The sequence below is a fragment of the Rana temporaria genome, chromosome 8, assembly GCF_905171775.1.
Source record: "Rana temporaria chromosome 8, aRanTem1.1, whole genome shotgun sequence".
Classification (NCBI taxonomy): Eukaryota; Metazoa; Chordata; class Amphibia; order Anura; family Ranidae; genus Rana; species Rana temporaria.
Window position 1 is genome coordinate 110,986,918 of NC_053496.1, and position 18,837 is coordinate 111,005,754.

Sequence of the window (18,837 nt, forward strand, 5' to 3'; positions counted from 1 at the left end):
TCTGCTCCCGCCCGTGTCTCGGGTGGGAGACTGGCTTCGCTCATTCGTGGCTCGGTGGAGGTCTCCCCTTTTCCGACCGTTGGGGTTGCAAAGTGGTTTCCTTGGGGTACAAGACAGAGTTTCTCTCTTGTCTGCCAAACAGGTTTTTTCCCTCCGGCCTCTGACCTCCTCCGGTTCGCCGGTTGGCTCTGTCAGGGGCTGTCCAGGATCTTCTGGTCGGGGGAGTGATTGTGCCAGTTCCCTCGTTGGAACGGTCTCGGGGGTTTTACTCCATTCTGTTTGTGTCCCCACGGAGGATGGGGCCCGGTCAATCCTGGGCCTCAAGTCCCTCGTTTGTTTTGTCAAGGTGCAAACTTTCAGGTGGTGTCGATTCGCTTGGTAATAGCGGCACTCCATCAGGGGGATTTTTCTGGCATCCTTGGATGTCATGAACGTGTACCTGCATGTTCCCATATCCTCTAAGCACCAGAGATTCTGTGCTTTGCGGTCGGGGGGGACCATTTTCAATTGGTGTCCTTCCTATTCGGCGGGTTTTCGCCAAGGTGCTCGTCTCGATACTGGCCAGGCTGTGACAGCGGGGGTTTGTTATGGGATGTCTGGACGACATTCTCCTACGAGCTTCTTCGAGCTCTGAATTGGTGGAGCCGTGTCTATCACGTGTCAGGCTCTCCGAGAGTTCGGCTGGTTTCTGGATTGTCCTGAAATCAGGGTTGGTTCTGTCTCAGGGACTGGAATACCTGGGACTAGTCCTGGATTCCGCCGGGGCGAAAGTGTTTTTCTCCTAACGGAAAAACTTCAGAATCTGCTGTGCAGCAGTTGCCGACCCAGAAGCGGTCAACTCTGCGATTCTGCAGGAAGGGTCTGGGTCCGTTGGTGGCCTCTTTCGAGGCTGTTCCGTATGCCCAATTTTTTTTTATAACATGTCATACTTACCTACTCCATGTAATGGCTTTGCACAAAGCAGCCCTAATCCCTGTTGAGTGCCCCCAAGCATGTCTCTGAGCCTATAAGGATGGAGAGAACCAAGAGAGTCGCTGCTCTCATGCACAATGCTGGATAGAGATCGGGCTCCACGGAAGTATTGTGGGGGGGGGGGGGGGGCGCGGTGCTGCATTCATGAAAAACCTTCAGCATTTAGAGCCTCTCTAACCTCGACCTGTTTTCAGTTGTTTACTGATATCACATTCTGAACTGTAATATAATGTAACATGTTTACTCTAGATACAATTTATTTCAACTTTAAAGCCGTGTTTACAATGTTGTGCTGCTGTAGAGTGTTTTGCATATTGGTGTACTGTGGTACCTCAACATACCATGCCACTGTGCTGGCATTAGAACAAACAGTAATGCAGTACCATATGTTGTGCTGCAATACTTTACAGTAAAATAGTACATCTTCTTTTTTTTTTTTTTATTAGGCAGCCCATCCAAATGAATGGGTTGTCTTTGTGCAACACATGTTAATGCATGACATAAGTGCATTGCATATGTGTGATCTTGGTCTTCCTGTATACTTCAATAGTTGTAGGAGACTGTCTGGCCATTGCTATATTTTAGGAATATCGTCTCCATTAACCTCTATGTGGTGTCTGTGTAAGATTCCGTCATCTAGTATCACATTACAAATGGACATGAGATTGACATCTGGTTATCAGATGGCCTGTGAAGCCCCCACCTTACCAACCCCTCCTCCTAAGTCAGCTTTATGTTTGGGAAGATATCCTTAAATAATCAGAGATGGTTTGCCATGGCCTACTTTCCTACATTGCTCCATAGCTAGAAGTGTGTGACTGGTAAAGGTTATGCCTTGATGATTCCAGCAAGCAAATACATGAAATAATATATAGTGATCAAACCAAGCTACTGATCCGATGATTGACTTCATCCTCACTCATGATGGAAGGGCTACAGACAGGACAAAGGTAGGTTTTATTTTGTATAATACAGTATCTGTGTGTTATCTGCTCCTTGATGTCTGTATATGTTGTTTTGTAGCACTGTGTCCCCCTCAGGCACTTTTTGGTCTTTCTGCGCACAAGGAAATCTAAATTTTCTAAGTTTTCTAGCTTGATTTGTATTTAAATTTCGGATGAAAACGGAGTGGTCTTTATATTGCTGAAGAATGTAAAATAAGCTACAAATTCACATAAACCTATCCCTTTGTTTTTACATGGGTCACAATTCTTATTTCTGTATTGCTACAGAGAAGACTCAAGGTTCTTTATCACAGTGATTAAATCTATCATTGCCCTTTATGTGCTTTATTCCTCTATTCTAAGTGTGGATGTGTGTATTTCTTGTAGTTATATGCCCTCTAGTGGTCATATTGGTATATTCACAGCTATGAGCATTATTATTACAGTTTAGATAAATGCTACTATGGCAGCCATGACCTATCTAAGGTTAATTACAGCCAAGATCCTCCATTTCCCATTCATGGCATATGCTGAAAGATTATATTACACGCAGCAGCTGGTTAGTGGTGATGGTGCATGTTGGTTTAGTTTTTCTCGACAGGGTTTCATTGGCTTTGCTAGCATGGAGGATTTTATTGGCAGTACCATAACGAAGCCCATCTCTTGCAATTTGTGTTTTTTTTTTTTCTTTCTTCTTCTTTTTCTTCTTATCATGAGGCAAGGTATACTTGCCTATGTTCATTGTCCAAGTGCCTCACTGGTATTATTTTCAGGTGGGGAAACTGGCTTGTCTCTGACAATCCCCTTGTGCTGATGGGGCTCCTCTTCTAGATCCTAAAGGGACCCTGTCCCCGGACAGCCAAAAAGAAGTGTCTATGTCACAAAGGCAGTGACATGGACACCTAATGCAGGATCCCATGTAAACAGAAGAGGAGAGAACACTCTGGACTGGAACATCACAAGACTGTAGCTACAAGGAGTGGAGGTTCATGTTTTGCCCAGGGTTGGGCTTTAATACCTGACATGGCATGCTGAGTACCTGTACATCCTTTAATTAAAAATGTAGTTAAAGTGACACTATAAACAGTATCTTCTCAAAAAATAACCCATAAGCATCTATTGCTTAATGGCCCTGCAATTAATTTTTTAGTAAATAGTTTTTACTGTGTTTTTTTACGCCTCCTCGTAATCTCACCAGTGAGTTCCACAAAGCGGAGTTCCACTCAAAAGTAGAACTTCTGCTTATCTGTCCCCCCCCCCCCTCTCTTGTCACATTTGGCACCTTCCGGGGGGGAACAGGTACCTGTTTTTAACCGGTACTGTTTCCCATTACCGGGAGATGGAGCCGCGGCCTTGTCTTCCGAAAGTCCGGCTCCCTCCTTCTTCCTCCACCGCCAGGCCAGTAGAAGGTGCAGCGCACTTTGCACATGCGCAGTAGGGAACAGGTTCCCTTACCAGGGATGGTGGCTGCACCTGACAGCTGCTCCGATGACATTGCGGGCTCCCTGGAATCTCCTGACTCCTGACCTGCGCTGATTTTGGACTTGGTAAAACAGTGGACCAACACCAGCAGATGACATGGAGATGCTTTATAGAGATGCAGATTTCATTTTTCAGCAGGACTTGGCACCTGCCACATTGCCAAAAGTACCAATAGCTGGTTTAATGACCATGGTGTCACTGTTCTTGATTGCCCAGCAAACTAACCTGACCTAAACCCCGTAGAGAATCTGTGGGTTATTGTCAAGAAGAAGATGAGACACCAGACCCAACAATGTAGATGAGCTGAAAGCCGCTATCAAAGAAGCCTGGGATTCCATACCACCTCAGCAGTGCCACAGGCTGATCTCCCCCATGTTATGCCGCATTGATGCAGTAATCATGCAAAAGGAACCTTGACCAAGTGTTGAGTGCATACTATACTGTACATGGACACACTTTTCAGTAAGCCAGCATTTCTGTATTGAAAATTATTTTTTTATTAGCCTTATGTTCAAATTTTCTGAGATACTAAATTTTGGGTTTTAACCAGCTGTAAGCCATAATCTTAAAAAAAAAATTAAAATAAAGAAATGCTTAAAATATATCACTATGTGTAACTCATGGATATAAAATATGCAATTTTTAAATTACTGAAATTTGATATTCTTTTTGATGATATTCTAATTTTATGAGATGAACCTGGATGTATGGTAACTATGTACGTGTTTTCATGGACTAGCACAATTCTGAAAGCAAAGCTGCCAGTAACAAAAAACACACCTTCTAGCTTAACCTACAGGTTAGACTGTTGCCCAGTCTATTGCCATAACACAGGCAGTTATAATAAAAATCGCATTGGTAGTACAGTAACACCTTTTAATGTAGTCTGGGTATAAAGCAGTAATCTGAACAAAGAGTTGAATTATTGAGTCTAGCAGCTTTATTTTGTTTTTATTTTTTCTGTGAGAATTGTGCAAGTTTCTTGTTTGTGTTATTAAATATTCACCCTGTGATTTATTTATTTGTTTTGCCTTTCATTTCTGCTCTGGTTTGATTGATTTGTTTTTTTTGTCACTTTTGTTTAACACCTACAAAGTAGCTTTCTTCAATTAATGTCATTGTCATGTAATCAAACGTGTGCATCAATAGAATCTGACATGCTGATTGTTCTGAGAAAATGTCTATGCATAAAGACAGTCATAATTGGTAATTTTAAGGTATTTATTAAAAAATAAAAAATAAATTAAAACTACCAGTATGTCCGTACGTCACTTTGTATAGCTAGACTATTTTTTCCCCCTTTTCAGCCCCCCCCCCCAATACACAGCACACTTGAGAGATATCATTGCTGACCTGCAAAAGAACAGTAAACAGAAAATTACTATTTTTTTTTTTAAGGCTTTTTTTAGTACTCGTAGGTTTTCTGACCCCTGCAGATGGGAGGGGTGGGGTGGAAGTTGATTTGATTGACGGCAGCGGGAACCAATGGCTCCTGTTGCTATCAATTTATCGAATGAGGACCCAAAAGTGTCTGGAGGTGCTGCGCTTATTCTCTTTGCTGGAACGATCGGGTTAAGGTAAGAAAAAGGGGGGGGGGACATTTTTATTTGTGCCCTCATTGGAGACTTTCTCCTAATATTCTCAGTGAACACAAAGGAAATGAGGATAGATCTGACCCCGCTGGGTCACAGATGGCAATAATGATCCATTGGAGGTCCTGTCTTTTGCCAACTTAATCTAAAAGTTACAGGAGAACATAAAAGCAGCTGGTTTTGGTGTATTCTGCCAATCTGTGCAGGATCTTTGTGCAGGTTGTTTTACTGATTTCTAAGAGCTTGAGTGTGAAATGTGAACAGTGACAAAATGTACCTTCCAATTTCTCTGTCTCCGCAATTGTATTTCTTGCCGGGAAGTAAAAAGACAATTGCCTGTCTTGTTCCATTATATAGAACCTTGGGTGCATAAAAGAGACTATTGTACAAAGTCAGAACCAATTGTAAAACCGGCTAGTTAGATGAAGTCCTTAATGATTTGCTACAGTGTGTCTACTTTAGAGTGATTCAGTTCAAATAAATTCTGATGAGCTGTACAAACAGCTACTGAAATTGTTACATAAGTGTGTGTAAAATGAACATTTATTTTATTGGTACCCAATCTCATCTGCCTTACAGATCCACTGGCTTTTCATTTGTAACGTGTAATATTTTCTCTCTAGTGAAAACAAATTGACCAGTAATTTTGCCTACTGAAAATGGGGGGAAATGGGTTACTTTATTCTCTTTAGTCTGCATTGGTGTTTACTATTCTCCGTTTGACATTTTACATATCTTTTAGTCTGTACTTTTTTGAGCTGCTTAGATTTTAACAGGAGACGGCTTGCCCCTTCTGTTCAGAGAGGAGCCTGGTACCTATAGACTCCACAATTGGAGCCCTAACGCCCCATTCACATTTGTGAAATGGGTCGTTATCGATTTACATGTGGGAACCCAACGAGTCGGTCTCCATAAGCAATTACATGCGAGCGGCTGCGATTTAGCTATGGGATCTGTCAGCCTCATATTGCTTATAATTAGGCTTCTGCCTGCAGCTAAGCACCGGGAGCCCCTGCTTGGGCCTTTCTCATGTAATCGCCAACAACCCATTCGCAAGTGTGAATGGGACCTAAAACTCAAGGTGCTCAATTATACAGATAACTTTTTCATCTCTTAAAGTAAAGCCTGCTCCCTCCCACATGTATTGAGCCCATTAGGCCACTTTCACACGATCGGCCCGCTCGGATCAACCTGTCCGTTTTTCAGGCGGATCTGAGCGGGCCACCCATTGACGTCTATGGGCAGGCGGATGTCAGCGGAGATGTGTCCTCTGACACCCACCTGACAAGATCCGGTGAAAACAGACGGCTGTCGATATGTTTGCCATCTATCCAGCAGATGGAATCGGATGAAAACGGACAGAAGCATTAATTTTCATCCGATCTCCCATAGAGGACAGCGGGGCTCTGACAGGTCTGGAGCGAAGAATCTACCAGCTCAGTGGGGATAAACAGAGCGGAGTCCGTCTAGTGGATCCACCCTGTGTGAAAGGGGCCTTACTGATTTGGACAAGCCAGTTTGGAAGAGTTGGTTCAAGTTTCTGAAGCTGTGTATTTTCATAATTAACCATTTCTTATGTCAGAGCTCTTGGGCATTCTGGAACCCTTCTAATGTTGCATGCCTCTTGGTGCCTGCAGTTATTTCAAGTTTGACACTGTTGCATTGTATTTATTTACAGGACATCCTCAATAATATAGAGACCTGTGACCTGGAAGAGGATGACCTAATGCTGGATGTGGAAATACCAGAAGACCCACCATGTGACCCTGGTTAGTGTTTTGCTGTCACTATAACCAGGCAGTTTATCTCATGCCTATTGGATGTTTTGGGGACATTGAAAAGGCTTAAGCTTGCCATGCACCATTAAAATTTTGTCTGGCTTCTGATGAATGGGGTGAAATTTGCTTCATGGGTGTTCCTACCACCCCCCAACATCCTTCTATTGAATATTTGAAGAAATTGAATGTATAATTGCTGGCAAAACAGTGACTGCATCCCATCAGATGCAGCCGCGGTTTAAGCATTCTGAAGATCAATTGATACCTACACTACTGTCTCTGTCCACTCCTGGACCATAAACACCCACTGCACATGTGTTGTTTGATACTCATCTACTGTGTCTGTGTACTCCAGGACCATAAACACCAACTGTGTGTGTGCGCATGCTCACTCTGATTCCCATTACCTGTCTCTATGTACTCCAGACCAACCTTTTTTAACCAGAGTGCCTTCTGATTCTTTCAGAATCTAAATGCCTAAAAAGTGGGCAAAAATTGGATCATGCCTGTTTTTTTTTTTTGCTACACAAGCCCACAAGTGTTGTGCAGCTTTACAACCTTTGGCACCATGTGGGCCAGTTGCCGGCCTGAAAAAGTCTTGTTTGCCTCTTCCCTGCACCTCTCCCTCAGTATTGGGGTTACCTTCACTGAATGATGGGGAAACTGAGGGAGAAGAGAAATGCTAGAATACAAAACTGTGCCAGTTTGCAAAGGTATATTGCTTTATAAAAATGAATTGCCTCTAATGTTTGGTGGCCCAAGTTTGTGGATGCTGCTAGATTATGTAAAAATATTTTAGTTTTTTTACCTTTTCAAATTGGGTGCCTCAAGATTGTGTATAATTTGAAGAGTGGCTTGACAGAAAAAAAGGTTGAGAAACGCTGCCCCAGACCATGAACACCAATTTTGTATGTGTGCGTGCACGCACGCTCGTTCTGTTGTTCCCATTTCCCATCTCTGTGTAGTCTAAATCATGAACATCTATTATATGGGGGGTCCTTTGCTACCTATACTACTTTATCTGTGCGTTGCAGGATGCTGAACATCCATCGTGTCTGTTCTTTGTTGCCTACCCTACTCTTCTGTGTGTGTGCTCTGTTATCCACCCTACTGTCTATTAGCCAGATTCAGAGACAGTTACGCCGGCGTATCAGTAGATACGCCGTCGTAACTCTGAATCTACACCGTCGTAAATGTAAGCGTATTCTGGAAAACATACGCTTAAATTAGGCTAAGATACGAGCGGCGTAAGTCTCCTACGCTAGGTGGCGCTTCCGTTGAGTTCGGTGTAGAATATGCAAATGACTAGATATGCCGATTCAGAAACGTACGTGCGCCCGGCGTGTTTTTTTTACGTTGTTTACGTAAGGCTTTTTCCGGCGTAAAGTTAGTCGAACAAATAGCTGGCCTAGCCAATGTTAAGTATGGCCGTCGTTCCCGCGTCGAAATTTGAAAATTTTACGTCGTTTGCGTAAGTCGTATGTGAATGGGGCTGGACGTAATTTACGTTCACGTCGAAACCAATATGTCCTTGCGGCGTACTTTGGAGCAATGCACACTGGGATATGTCCACAGACGGCGCATGCGCTGTTCGTTAAAAACGTCAATCACGTCGGGTCACCAGTCATTAACATAAAACACGCCCCTCTGTTCCACATTTGAATTGGGCGCGCTTAGGTCGGCCCATTTACGCTACGCCGCCGTAACTTAGGAGGCAAGGGCTTTGTGAATACAGCACTTGCCTCTCGGACTTATGGCAGGATAGCGTAAATACGATACGCTACGCCGACTCACTAATACGCCGCCGTACCTGAATCTAGCCCTATGTGTACTCTAGTACTAGAATCACACATTTGAGGATGATTTACTAAGACTGGAGAGTGCATTATCTGGTGCAGCTGTGCATAGAAACCAATCAGCGTCTTTTTTTTTTTAAATTTTATTTATTTTTTGTCAAAGCTTAATTGCGCGAGCAGAAGTTAGAAGCTGATTGGTTTCTATGCACCGCTTCACCAGATTTTGTACTCTCCAGTTTTAGTAAATGACCCCAGTTATTCTTATTGGCTTGAGTTGCAAGATTAATCCTCCTTTCTTTCCTGCTACAGAAGCCAGGATTCAATATGCTTTGTATTAAGATGTTCCTATTTTCTGGATACAGTGACAAATAGATGACATGTAGAATCCTAGTATAGGTAGAATAGGAAAGTGTTGAAAGTGTTTTTTTTTTCTGTATGTGTCTGGCTGTGCGCATGCACAGACTTATGGAAGTAGTGATGCACATATGTGTGTGGTTGCATATAGGCATTCATAACTATGCTCAGCTCTACACAGCACCTGTGTATCCTGGGTGCAGAAATATACCAGCAATTTGTTTTACAGCCCCAGGCACTTGTGTATAGGGCTTTAGTGTCCGTGTAAAAAGACCAAAAAAGTCGGCAAGGGACAACACAGCACAAATTGCATAGAGTGCACTAACTTTTTTTTGCAATGTGTTAAATAATTAAAATGCACTTCAATGCAAGTCAGGTGTACAAGAAATGTGTAGGTCTCTTGGACAGTCTGTCACACTGGTGAGGGTAGATATAATCCCACAACCTCTTTCCAGTCCTGACCAGAGGGAACCAAAGATGGAGCTCCTGGGTCCCCCATCCATTATGGAACAGGAAGGGAAACTGTACTGGAGTTGCTTACCTGCCATTCAAATGTTAGTTGCCTACTGCCACATGCTAAGATAGTGACTGCAATATGGTAGAACAATAGTGCAGCGCTAAATGATGTGCACAATGATTATAAAGGCACAGAAGTGAATACAAACAAAATATGTATAAGTCTGTATAAAGACCCTAAAACAAAATATATATAAAGCAGGGTTTGACAAATTTGCTTGGAATCTAGGAGCCAGCTAAAAAAGTTAGGAGCCAGAAAACGCACCCCGTCCCGACGAGCTTGCACGCAGAAGCGAACACATACGTGAGCAGCGTCCACATATGTAAACGGTGTTCAAACCACACATGTGAGGTATCGCGGCGATTGGTAGAGCGAGAGCAATAATTCTAGCCCTAGTCCTCCTCTGTAACTCAAAGGCATTCCACGAGCGGACGCAATTTTGAAGCGTGACATGTTGGGTATGAATTTACTCGGCGTAACATTATCTTTCATAATATTAAAAAAAATGGGGATAACTTTACTGTTGTCTTATTTTTTAATTAAAAAAAGTGATTTTTTTCCCAAAAAAAGTGCGCTTGTAAGACCGCTGCGCAAATATGGCGTGACAGAAAGTATTGCAACGATCGCCATTTTATTCTCTAGGGTGTTAGGATAAAAAATATATATAATGTTTGGAGGTTCTAATTGGAGGGAAGAAGATGGCAGTGAAAATAGTGAAAAATGGTGAAAAATTACATTAGAATTGCTGTTTAACTTGTAATACCAACGGCTCACCACCAGATGGCGCCAGCTCACAAAAACACATTTTTTTTTTTTGCCCACCTTCCAAGCCAAGTCGCCAGAACACCATTTCTAGTCGCCATGGCGACCTGGTTCCCAGGATTTGTCGAGCCCTGATATAAAGTCTGTGTAAAGACCCTATATCACAATAAATGTGACACTGGGTTAATAAATAGATCACACAGTTCAGTGTACAAATAAAATTCCATAGGAGGAGTGATGAATGGGGACATTGACATGAACATGGGGTATATGGTTGTCTGAAGGGGTCTTTACACGGACTTTATACATATTTTGTTTGTATTCACTTCTGTGCCTTTATAATCATTGTGCACATCTTTTAGCGCTGCACTATTGTTCTACCATTTTTGCTACTTTGTTTGTGTGCTGGCTGCTTTTTTTTCACATATATGTTTGGTTTAGTGCAGTGTTTTCCCCTTTTTTCACATTTTACAGTGACTGCAATATGTTTCAAAAGAAGTATGGGTTTAACTTCTTTTTCTATTCATACTTACCTCGGTGGATGGAGCATCATACCGATGCTCCATCACCCCGCCGTCTCTGCACTAAGAACCGAGCCACTGAACATTGCCGATGGCTCGGTTCTCACAGATTCCCGAGAGGAAAGCTGATGACTGCCAGTTAGTCTCTTTCCTCTCTGCTTCTTCACGCTCATTGGATCGCTGAGCCGTGGAGGGGCGGGGAGAGGCTGTCTCAGCGGCTCGCTGAGAATGCCATCAATCAGGGCAGCTGGCGGATGTGAACTTGGAAGTCGGGATGACGCGCTGCCCCAACTGATGGCAGTGACGTCAGCCGAGAGTGGACTTCAGACCGCTCTCCGCTGAAAACGGGTCACAGGAGTGCAAAACGAATTGCACTCCTGTAACCCTTAAGAGAAGCCCAGGCTTAAACGCTCAGGCTGGACTTCTCCTTTAAAGCCCGCTACACATGTACCATAAGATGGCCGGTTTATCAGGAAGTGGATGATTTTCGGCACATGCGTATCGATGTCTGTTCAATAGAAAGCCTGTCTAATGATATGCTTCTGTCAAACTCTTTTACTGGAAAACCAGCGTTCAATCAACACTAAGGCCCCATGCCCACGGACGTTTTCTGAATCTCCAGCGTCTCCAGCGTTGGAGCTGTAAAGATGGCAGACGCTGGCAAAAGGTGCATTCAAATCAGAATCCCTGACTTCTCTCTGTCTGATATGCATGATTATTTGGTGTCAGTGGACTTCTCTGTGTCGGAGACAGCCAGGCAATTTGAAATTGGAGGTCTCCACTAGCAATCCCTATATTTCTAGCAGCACAGGAATACCTTTTTTATGTATTTATTAGAAAGAGGGGAGTGTCCAGTTATTGTATGGCCTGGTGATTTGAATAGAGGTCCCATTAAAGTTTAGCAGTATTGGTCAGTGACATGATGATGAACAAAGTTACGAAATAGGTCATAATAAGAATATTTAAAAATTTTGTTTTAGAAATGTATATATCTTAAATCTTTTGCAAAAAGAAGAGCATGAGGTATGGTCTGTATAGTGTGTAAAGATTCTTCTAGCTCCAAGAATGCCAGACATTCAAATATAATCTGTTATTCAAGGGGTACGTCGTCTTAAGTAAAATACTGGCTGGAACGGAATGATCCAGGACAAACAGAGACTTTGGAAGGATGAGTGTGCCAGCGTCATTAATAACTCTTATGTCTAGGGTCACCTTATGTCCGATAGGGCCATAGGGTGACTGAGAAATTATATCCTAAATTACAGGACAGGAGACATTACTGATAGCTCATATTGCAATTGGAGATATTGCAAAGTGTTGGTTTATTCTATGACTCATCTCTCTGTGTAGACTGTTGACATGTTAAATGTGGCTGGCTCTTGAAAGGCCTTTCATTGTGTGATAACACTGCTTAAAGCCTATTGATGCTCAGAGGTGTGAATACCTTTCTGTCGGAGACGGACCGTCTGTCTAAAGATGTGGATTGAGAAGAAATCATTGTGTGATGGTGTTTTGTTTGAATTCTGTTAATGAAGGAATGTGACTTCTCAGGTGGAGTGATTAGGACATGATAATAATAGCCCGGCGCCGAGGTGTCTGGAATGTTTAGCAATTAGCCATCTGAAGGTGTATTGAAGCCCCCCCAGGGTGTGAGGTGTGGGTGGAGAGTTTGATTGTTCCTTTCATGCTTAAACTGTATATAACAGCTAACCATTAAAGTTGTCTTGCATTTGAAACCAGAACCCAGAGCTGTGTGTCTCGTGTCTGGGGGGAATTCTTATGGGTCGTGTTCGTTTGCCTGATTGTGGAGTGTCGATAAGCTGTCGTAGTTGATGGAAGGTCGTAAACGGTGGTGACCGTTACACTGGCTAGTAATGCAGTTTTGTTTTTATCATCTTTAAACACTTCTAAACGTGGCTCACGTTTACTGTTATTAATGTGCCTGTACAGGTCCATTGAAAGCAATGTGCTGCATTTAGACAGTAATAAAAATAAAATGAAAAACGCCACCTTAAAACGTGTGCCCTATTTCCATTTTGTTTGGATCTCTGCATTTAATTAAGACTCTTTTGTGTCTACACATTGTTCTGTGGCTGCCTTGATCCAGGAACACAGAGCTGTAGTTCTCCACAAATAAAAATATAGACCGCTACCTAAAGTGATTGTAAATGATCACTTGTAAAACAACCCATTCAGTTTAAAATGGAAATTACATTTACCCACTTCACCCCCAGGAAGGTTTCACCCCCTTAATGACCAGGCCGTTTTTTTTGCGATATGGCACTGCATTGCTTTAACTGACAATTGCGCTGTCATGCGACACTGTACCCAAACAAAATTGATGTCCTTTTTCCCCACAAATAGAGCTTTCTTTTGGTGGTATTTGATCACCTCTGTGGATTGTCACTTGTCACTGTTGCCTGCCACCAGATGCCGCATGTCACTTGCCACTGTCGCCTGCCAGCAGATGCTGCATGTCACTTGCTAGCTATGTCACCTGTCACTAGATGCAGCTTGTCACCTGCCAAGTCACCAGATGCAGTGCTACTGCAGAACTTGATGTGCACCTCCAACCCAGCTCTGCCCCCCCCCCAACACACAGAATGTCCAGCAGATCAACCCATGGCCATTCACCTGCAACTGTGGTCACTGGTGCTTGCAGCATCTTCCTCTGCACCTCCAGCTCTGTGGTGCCCACGGGATCTCCTGGTATTCATTAGGCAACATGTCACTGGCTGCAGCTTCTGGCTATGAAAACGTGGCCGCAAGATCTCTTTCTAACTAGCAGGCCTCTTTCCCCTGTGTTCAGTGGAGAGGGGAGGGGCCTCCGACTCAGACAGCTAACCGGTTTCTCTCTTCAGTGTCAAGTAGACAATTTGCTTGTACACTGATGCCGGTTGGCTGTGCGGGTCGGAGGCCCCTCCCCTTTCCACTGAACAGGGCAGTGACACGGCCAAAAAAAGGCCCAATACCTGTGAAAAAGCAAAAGAAAAATAGATTTTGATCAGGACGCATTCAGATTGGGATTGTCCCGGGAAAATCAGGACTGTTGGCATGTATGAAATCAGGAATATATAGTGTTGAGCTAACAAATGCTTTTAGGCTCCGAATCATGATCAGAAAATCGTATGAAAAATACCACTTTCCAAGTGATCATTCCATCCGATATTATCCGATCAGACGAGCCCAAAAATGTTTTGGTGCGATACACGATCGTACAATTTTCGTTTAACCAGTACAGTTATTATTCGGAAATTCAATACAACGATTCTACAAAACATTACATCGCTTCTGTCGTATGAGAATTTTTGTAACTTTGTAACTCTGAATTTTTGATATGAGATTAGCATTTAGAAGAAAAAAAAAATGGAAGATCATTGGTCTGATAATCTGATTGTGTGTAGCAGGCATTGGGGTCGGTGGTTTGCAGGTTCCGTGTGCCACCTTCTGTTACTATACAGCTGAATCGGTTTACACTGGAAAAAAAACGACATTACAATTATGCCCATTAGAATTGTTCTACCATTTCCTTCTAGAATGTTTTTCAGATGACTTGTTAAGCCTTTAAGTAGCAGACAAGCTAATTAATGACTGTTTCAGTTTTTTGTCATGCAGACCGAGCGTGATATTACATGAAGAATCCTGCTTCGCGTCTTTAACCTCTTAATCTCACCAATCCTTTTCCTACGGGAATGCAGTGCTTGTTAACCTCCCGTGGTTGATTGCAGCAGCAGTTCTTATTAAAATAAAATCAGATGTTTTGCTTACATTCTTGACGTCTGGCGAGGAAGTCTGGGAATCCAGTCGGTAAAGTTTGTGCTGTGTGGCAGAATCCTTCCGCATCAAGTTTGCCTGAGTGCGAGAGGTGCTGCTATTTAAAGCCTCCGCTCTAGTGTGCTAGCTATGCAAGTGGTTAGTTAGGGCAGAGTTTTCAAGTCACAGGACAAAACTGGGCCCTATTCCCAGCCGCACGGAGGGTGGGGATACAGTAGGGAGGAAGGCCTGTTTGTTAAATGTCTTGTATGCAGGACTCATCAGGAGAATGACACAATGTTTCCCTTGTGTAACTCTGCTGTTTGGGTAAGTAGCTGATGGCGTCTAGATGGAAAAGTTCTGTGTAAACGCACTGATGATCATGGTCGTCTTCCTTCATCTCTGCTGTCTCCGGTATGTTATTTTCTACAGTACGACATGTACTGTAGATTGCAGCTTGCTTTATATCGGCTTCTTAGAAAAGTTCAAGTTTTTAGGGCTTGTTTTGACATTGTTTTGAACACTCTCTACTAAATCCTCATTAGTGAAATGGGAGGTTTTCACTTCTGTGTTAAATGATCGGCCATTAAACAGAGCAGCCCTTTCTCTGAGAAAGAATGCAGCAAGCAAGAATTCTTACTGGGAAAAGAACATTATAACTTTGTGTTCTGTATACTGTGCATTTTACTGCTGTTCATATGTAGATGATGTAAAAAAAGGAATATATATATATATTGCTGTTTTTGGCTTTGATTTCAAGAGATGGCATCGGAGAGCAAAATTCCAGGCTTGTCGTTTTGTACCTAGTTTATGTAAACTCTCTGTTAACTTCTTATTCACTTCCTTTCGGACAAATAAATGTATATCATTGAAAGCATTTTGTTAGATCTATTTGAGTGTAAAAAATAATTTGTCATAAATTCAGTGTTGTCCTGTGCCCACCTTCTGTAATTAGCCCCTTTTAGTTCCAGAATACAGCCCCCAGGTTGCAAACAAGATGGCTTCTGTAGGTTTGTTCTTAAAGCGGTTTTTCACCCCCCCCCCCCCCCTCCAAAAATGTAAAGTCAGCAGCTACACATACTGTAGCTGCTGACTTTTAATATTGGGACACTTACCTGTCCTGGAATCCAGCGATGTCCGCACCCCAGCCGATGTTTCCATCAGCTGTCGCCACGATTGCCGGTAAGGGAAGGAGGCAGTGAAGACTTGCGGCTTCACAGCCATGCGTTAAGCGAGCTGCGCTCTCTTACTGGCCCCGGCAGTAGGGCAAGGAAAGAGGGGCTGAACGTCTGACATACCTCACTGCGGTGAGGTCCCGATGGAAGTGGGGACAGGGTTCCTGTCAAAAATTTCCCTTCCTATGGGTAGATTTTCTCTCGCTTCCTGTTGTCTCCCTCCATTTGTAAGTAGAAGTTGTATGCAAGTCGGATGTATGTACCGTATTTATCTGCGTATACCACGCGCTGGCGTATAACGCGCACCCCAAGCTTAAGGGAAGTTTTAAGGAAAAAAAACCTTACATTTTGAATGCTCGTCAGTGCGGCCTTGTCGGTGTCCATCTGCTGTCTTGCCCGGCATCCATCGGCGGCCTTGTCCGGCGTCCGTCTGCGGACTTACGCAGAGTCCATCCAGCCTTGTGGGTGTCCCATCTGCGGCTTGCCCGGCTCCTCTCGGCGGCCTTGTCCGGCTTTCATCGGTGACCTTGTCCGGCGTCCGTCTGCGGACTTGCTTGGAGGTGTCCGTCTGCTGTCTTGTCCGGGCATGTATTTTTGAGTTTGGCGCCTCAGCCGAGCTGTACAGAGCCAGATTTCCTGTCTGTTCGGCTCCTCTCCTCTTCTCTTGGCTTCTCTCGCGGCCCTGCGGGTGGAGCTGAGTGTGGCTGAGCCTAGCCGAGTGCGCAGTACACTCGGCTCGGTCTATTTCGGAGGCGCCCAGAAACAACAGGATCGGCGTATATATCGCGCACCCACGATTTTCCCATGATTTTAAGGGGAAAAAAGTGAGCTGTATACGCCGATAAATACGGTAACTTGGGCACTGCCTGTAATTGGACTTTGCTTTGTGAAAATTATAACAGTCGAGGGAAAAGACAACTGAGCATTGCTGATACAATTCAGCCCCATTCACACATGAGCATTTTTGCGGCTCAGCGCAACCACGCTTGGCAGTAGTTGCCCAATATTTTCATTACAGGCTGTTGACATGTCTACACTACGTGTGCTTTTTTTTTTTTTTATGGACCTCGTGTTTTTGACTTCATCAATGGAAGTACTTAAAGGTGTTGTAAAGGTTTTTTTTTTTTTTGTAAATGGGTTCCTTTAAGCTTATTGTTTGTTCACTTACCTTTTCCTTCGTTTTCCCTTCTAAATGTTGTTTTTTTTTCTGAATTTCTCACTTCCTGTTCCTTCTCGGTAAGCTTGCCCCCATCATCCGAGTCGTTCTGGCTGGGAGTTAATCAGCGTGCTCGCCTCCGCCCTTGGGACTACATCCCTGTGGGGAGACTCTGTGTTCATGTAGTTCCAAGGGAGAGGGCGAGCACGCTGACTAACCCCCAGCCAGAAAGGCTCGGATGATGGGGGCAAGCTTACTGAGGAGGAACAGGAAGTGAGAAATTTAGGCATCCTGTTCCTCAGTAAACTTGCCCCCATCATCTGACTACATGACCACAGCGTCTCCCCGCAGGGCTGTAGTCCCAAGGGAGGGGGCGAGCACGCTGACTAACCCCCAACCAGAAAGGCTCGGATGATGGGGGCAAGCTATTGAGGAGGAACAGGAAGTGAGAAATTCAGACAAAGAAAAAAAACATTTAGAAGGGAAATCGAAGGAAAGGGTAAGTGAACGAACGATGCACTAGCTTAAAGGAACCTATTTACAAAATAAAAAACAAACCTTTGCAACCCCTTTAAACACAAGCTGTTTCACATGTTTTTGCGCTGAGTAACCTTCTTCCTCTACACTCCTCTCACACAGGAGCTTGCATACATGTGCAAAAATGCTTGTAAAGACATGCACAAAAAAGGGCATTTTCATAAGCAGTTACAAGGTGTGAATGAATGCTTGGTGCACAAAATCCTGTATTATTCCTGTAATCCTGTATGTTGGTTCACAAGACATTAGGAGCTGGGTGCATTTTTGGCAGATCAGGAGATATTGTTCTGTACTTGCAGGATCATGAAATGTTCTTGTATTACAAAGATATTGATTGTTTTTTTTTTGTTTTTTTGTTTTCATGAAAACAAAAATATTTTCATGGGTTTTTTGCAGTTGTACTGAATTTTCTGTTCATGAATTGTAGGTGAAGGTGAAAGTATGAGCCGGTTTGATAGATCTGAGCGAAGTCTGAGGCAACAAAAACTGTTTTGGAAGAGGAATCCTCCCCGACTTAATGGGCAAGAGCAATACCACCTGAGCAATCCTGAACACTACCATAATGGCAGGTATGAACAGCCATCCACTTCCATACCAGTCGGGGAATGTGCGGCTGATTTATAAAACAAAAGCAGAAAAGGGAAGATGTTTTGTCCTTTTTAAAGAATAACTACATTTATATTGCATAGCCTGTTAGTTGAACTACAATCTCGGCATTAAAAAAAACAAATAATAATGCTTACCTGCAGGATCTATGAAATGGAGAGACCACTCCCGCCACCCAGTCTTCTTCCATCTTCCCTTTTTTAGTTTTCCCAGCTCTTCGAAGACCTGCTGCTTGTGAAGCCAAATGCAGAGCCACTTACCTGTATACAAATGTTGCAATCTTGTGGCAACCGCAAGAAGGGCCAGTTCACAGCTGATTGCGGTGAAGGAAACCCACGTTCTGTGCGTATTAATCGCATTCACAATGCACTGCACTTGCGATCTGCAGTGGTTTTCAATGTCAATTTAACAAACCCACAAAGGCTGATGGCAAACGTAGTGCGTTTGCCTGCACCAATTCACATGGTACAGTAGTATTACCTTATTTTGGTGGGGTCTGTTGCGATTTCAGACCATTTAAATGAATAGGCTGAAATCGTGCTACACCTGGTGTATTCTTGTGGGATTCATGGTGTGAGCTGGCTCGAAAGAAAGATGGAATCTGACCTAGAAAGTGCAAACCCCCAGCCTCTTAAGCATAGAACCCCTCAAGAAAGGATTTTTATTGTAATTTTTCTTTTTTTAAATCTGCCCCAGAATTGTTGGGTTTACTGACTTAACTCTGAATACTCGTAAAACTGTCCCCTACCCCTTCTAACACTTATGCTGACTAATCTATGTAAAGGGCTGTTCACACGGACCGAATATTTGGTGACATCGTTCGGCTGCCTTCTGTCGAAGGGGCGCAAAAAGGTCTGCTGATCGGCATCTGATCACCGCTCTCAGCCAACAC

At 43.5% G+C, this 18,837-nt stretch overlaps 1 protein-coding gene across 4 annotated transcripts in view; it reads left to right on the forward strand.

Moving 5' to 3' along the window:
• The window catches only part of CCSER2 (coiled-coil serine rich protein 2), a 158,389-nt gene that overhangs the window by 80,748 nt on the left and 58,804 nt on the right, over window positions 1-18,837 (forward strand). For all 4 annotated transcript variants that reach the window (XM_040320511.1, XM_040320509.1, XM_040320507.1 and 1 more), the window contains exons 5-6: window positions 6,669-6,759; window positions 17,767-17,908. In XM_040320511.1, the coding sequence (XP_040176445.1) occupies window positions 6,669-6,759; window positions 17,767-17,908 (233 nt within the window). The remainder of the gene's footprint in view (window positions 1-6,668; window positions 6,760-17,766; window positions 17,909-18,837) is intronic.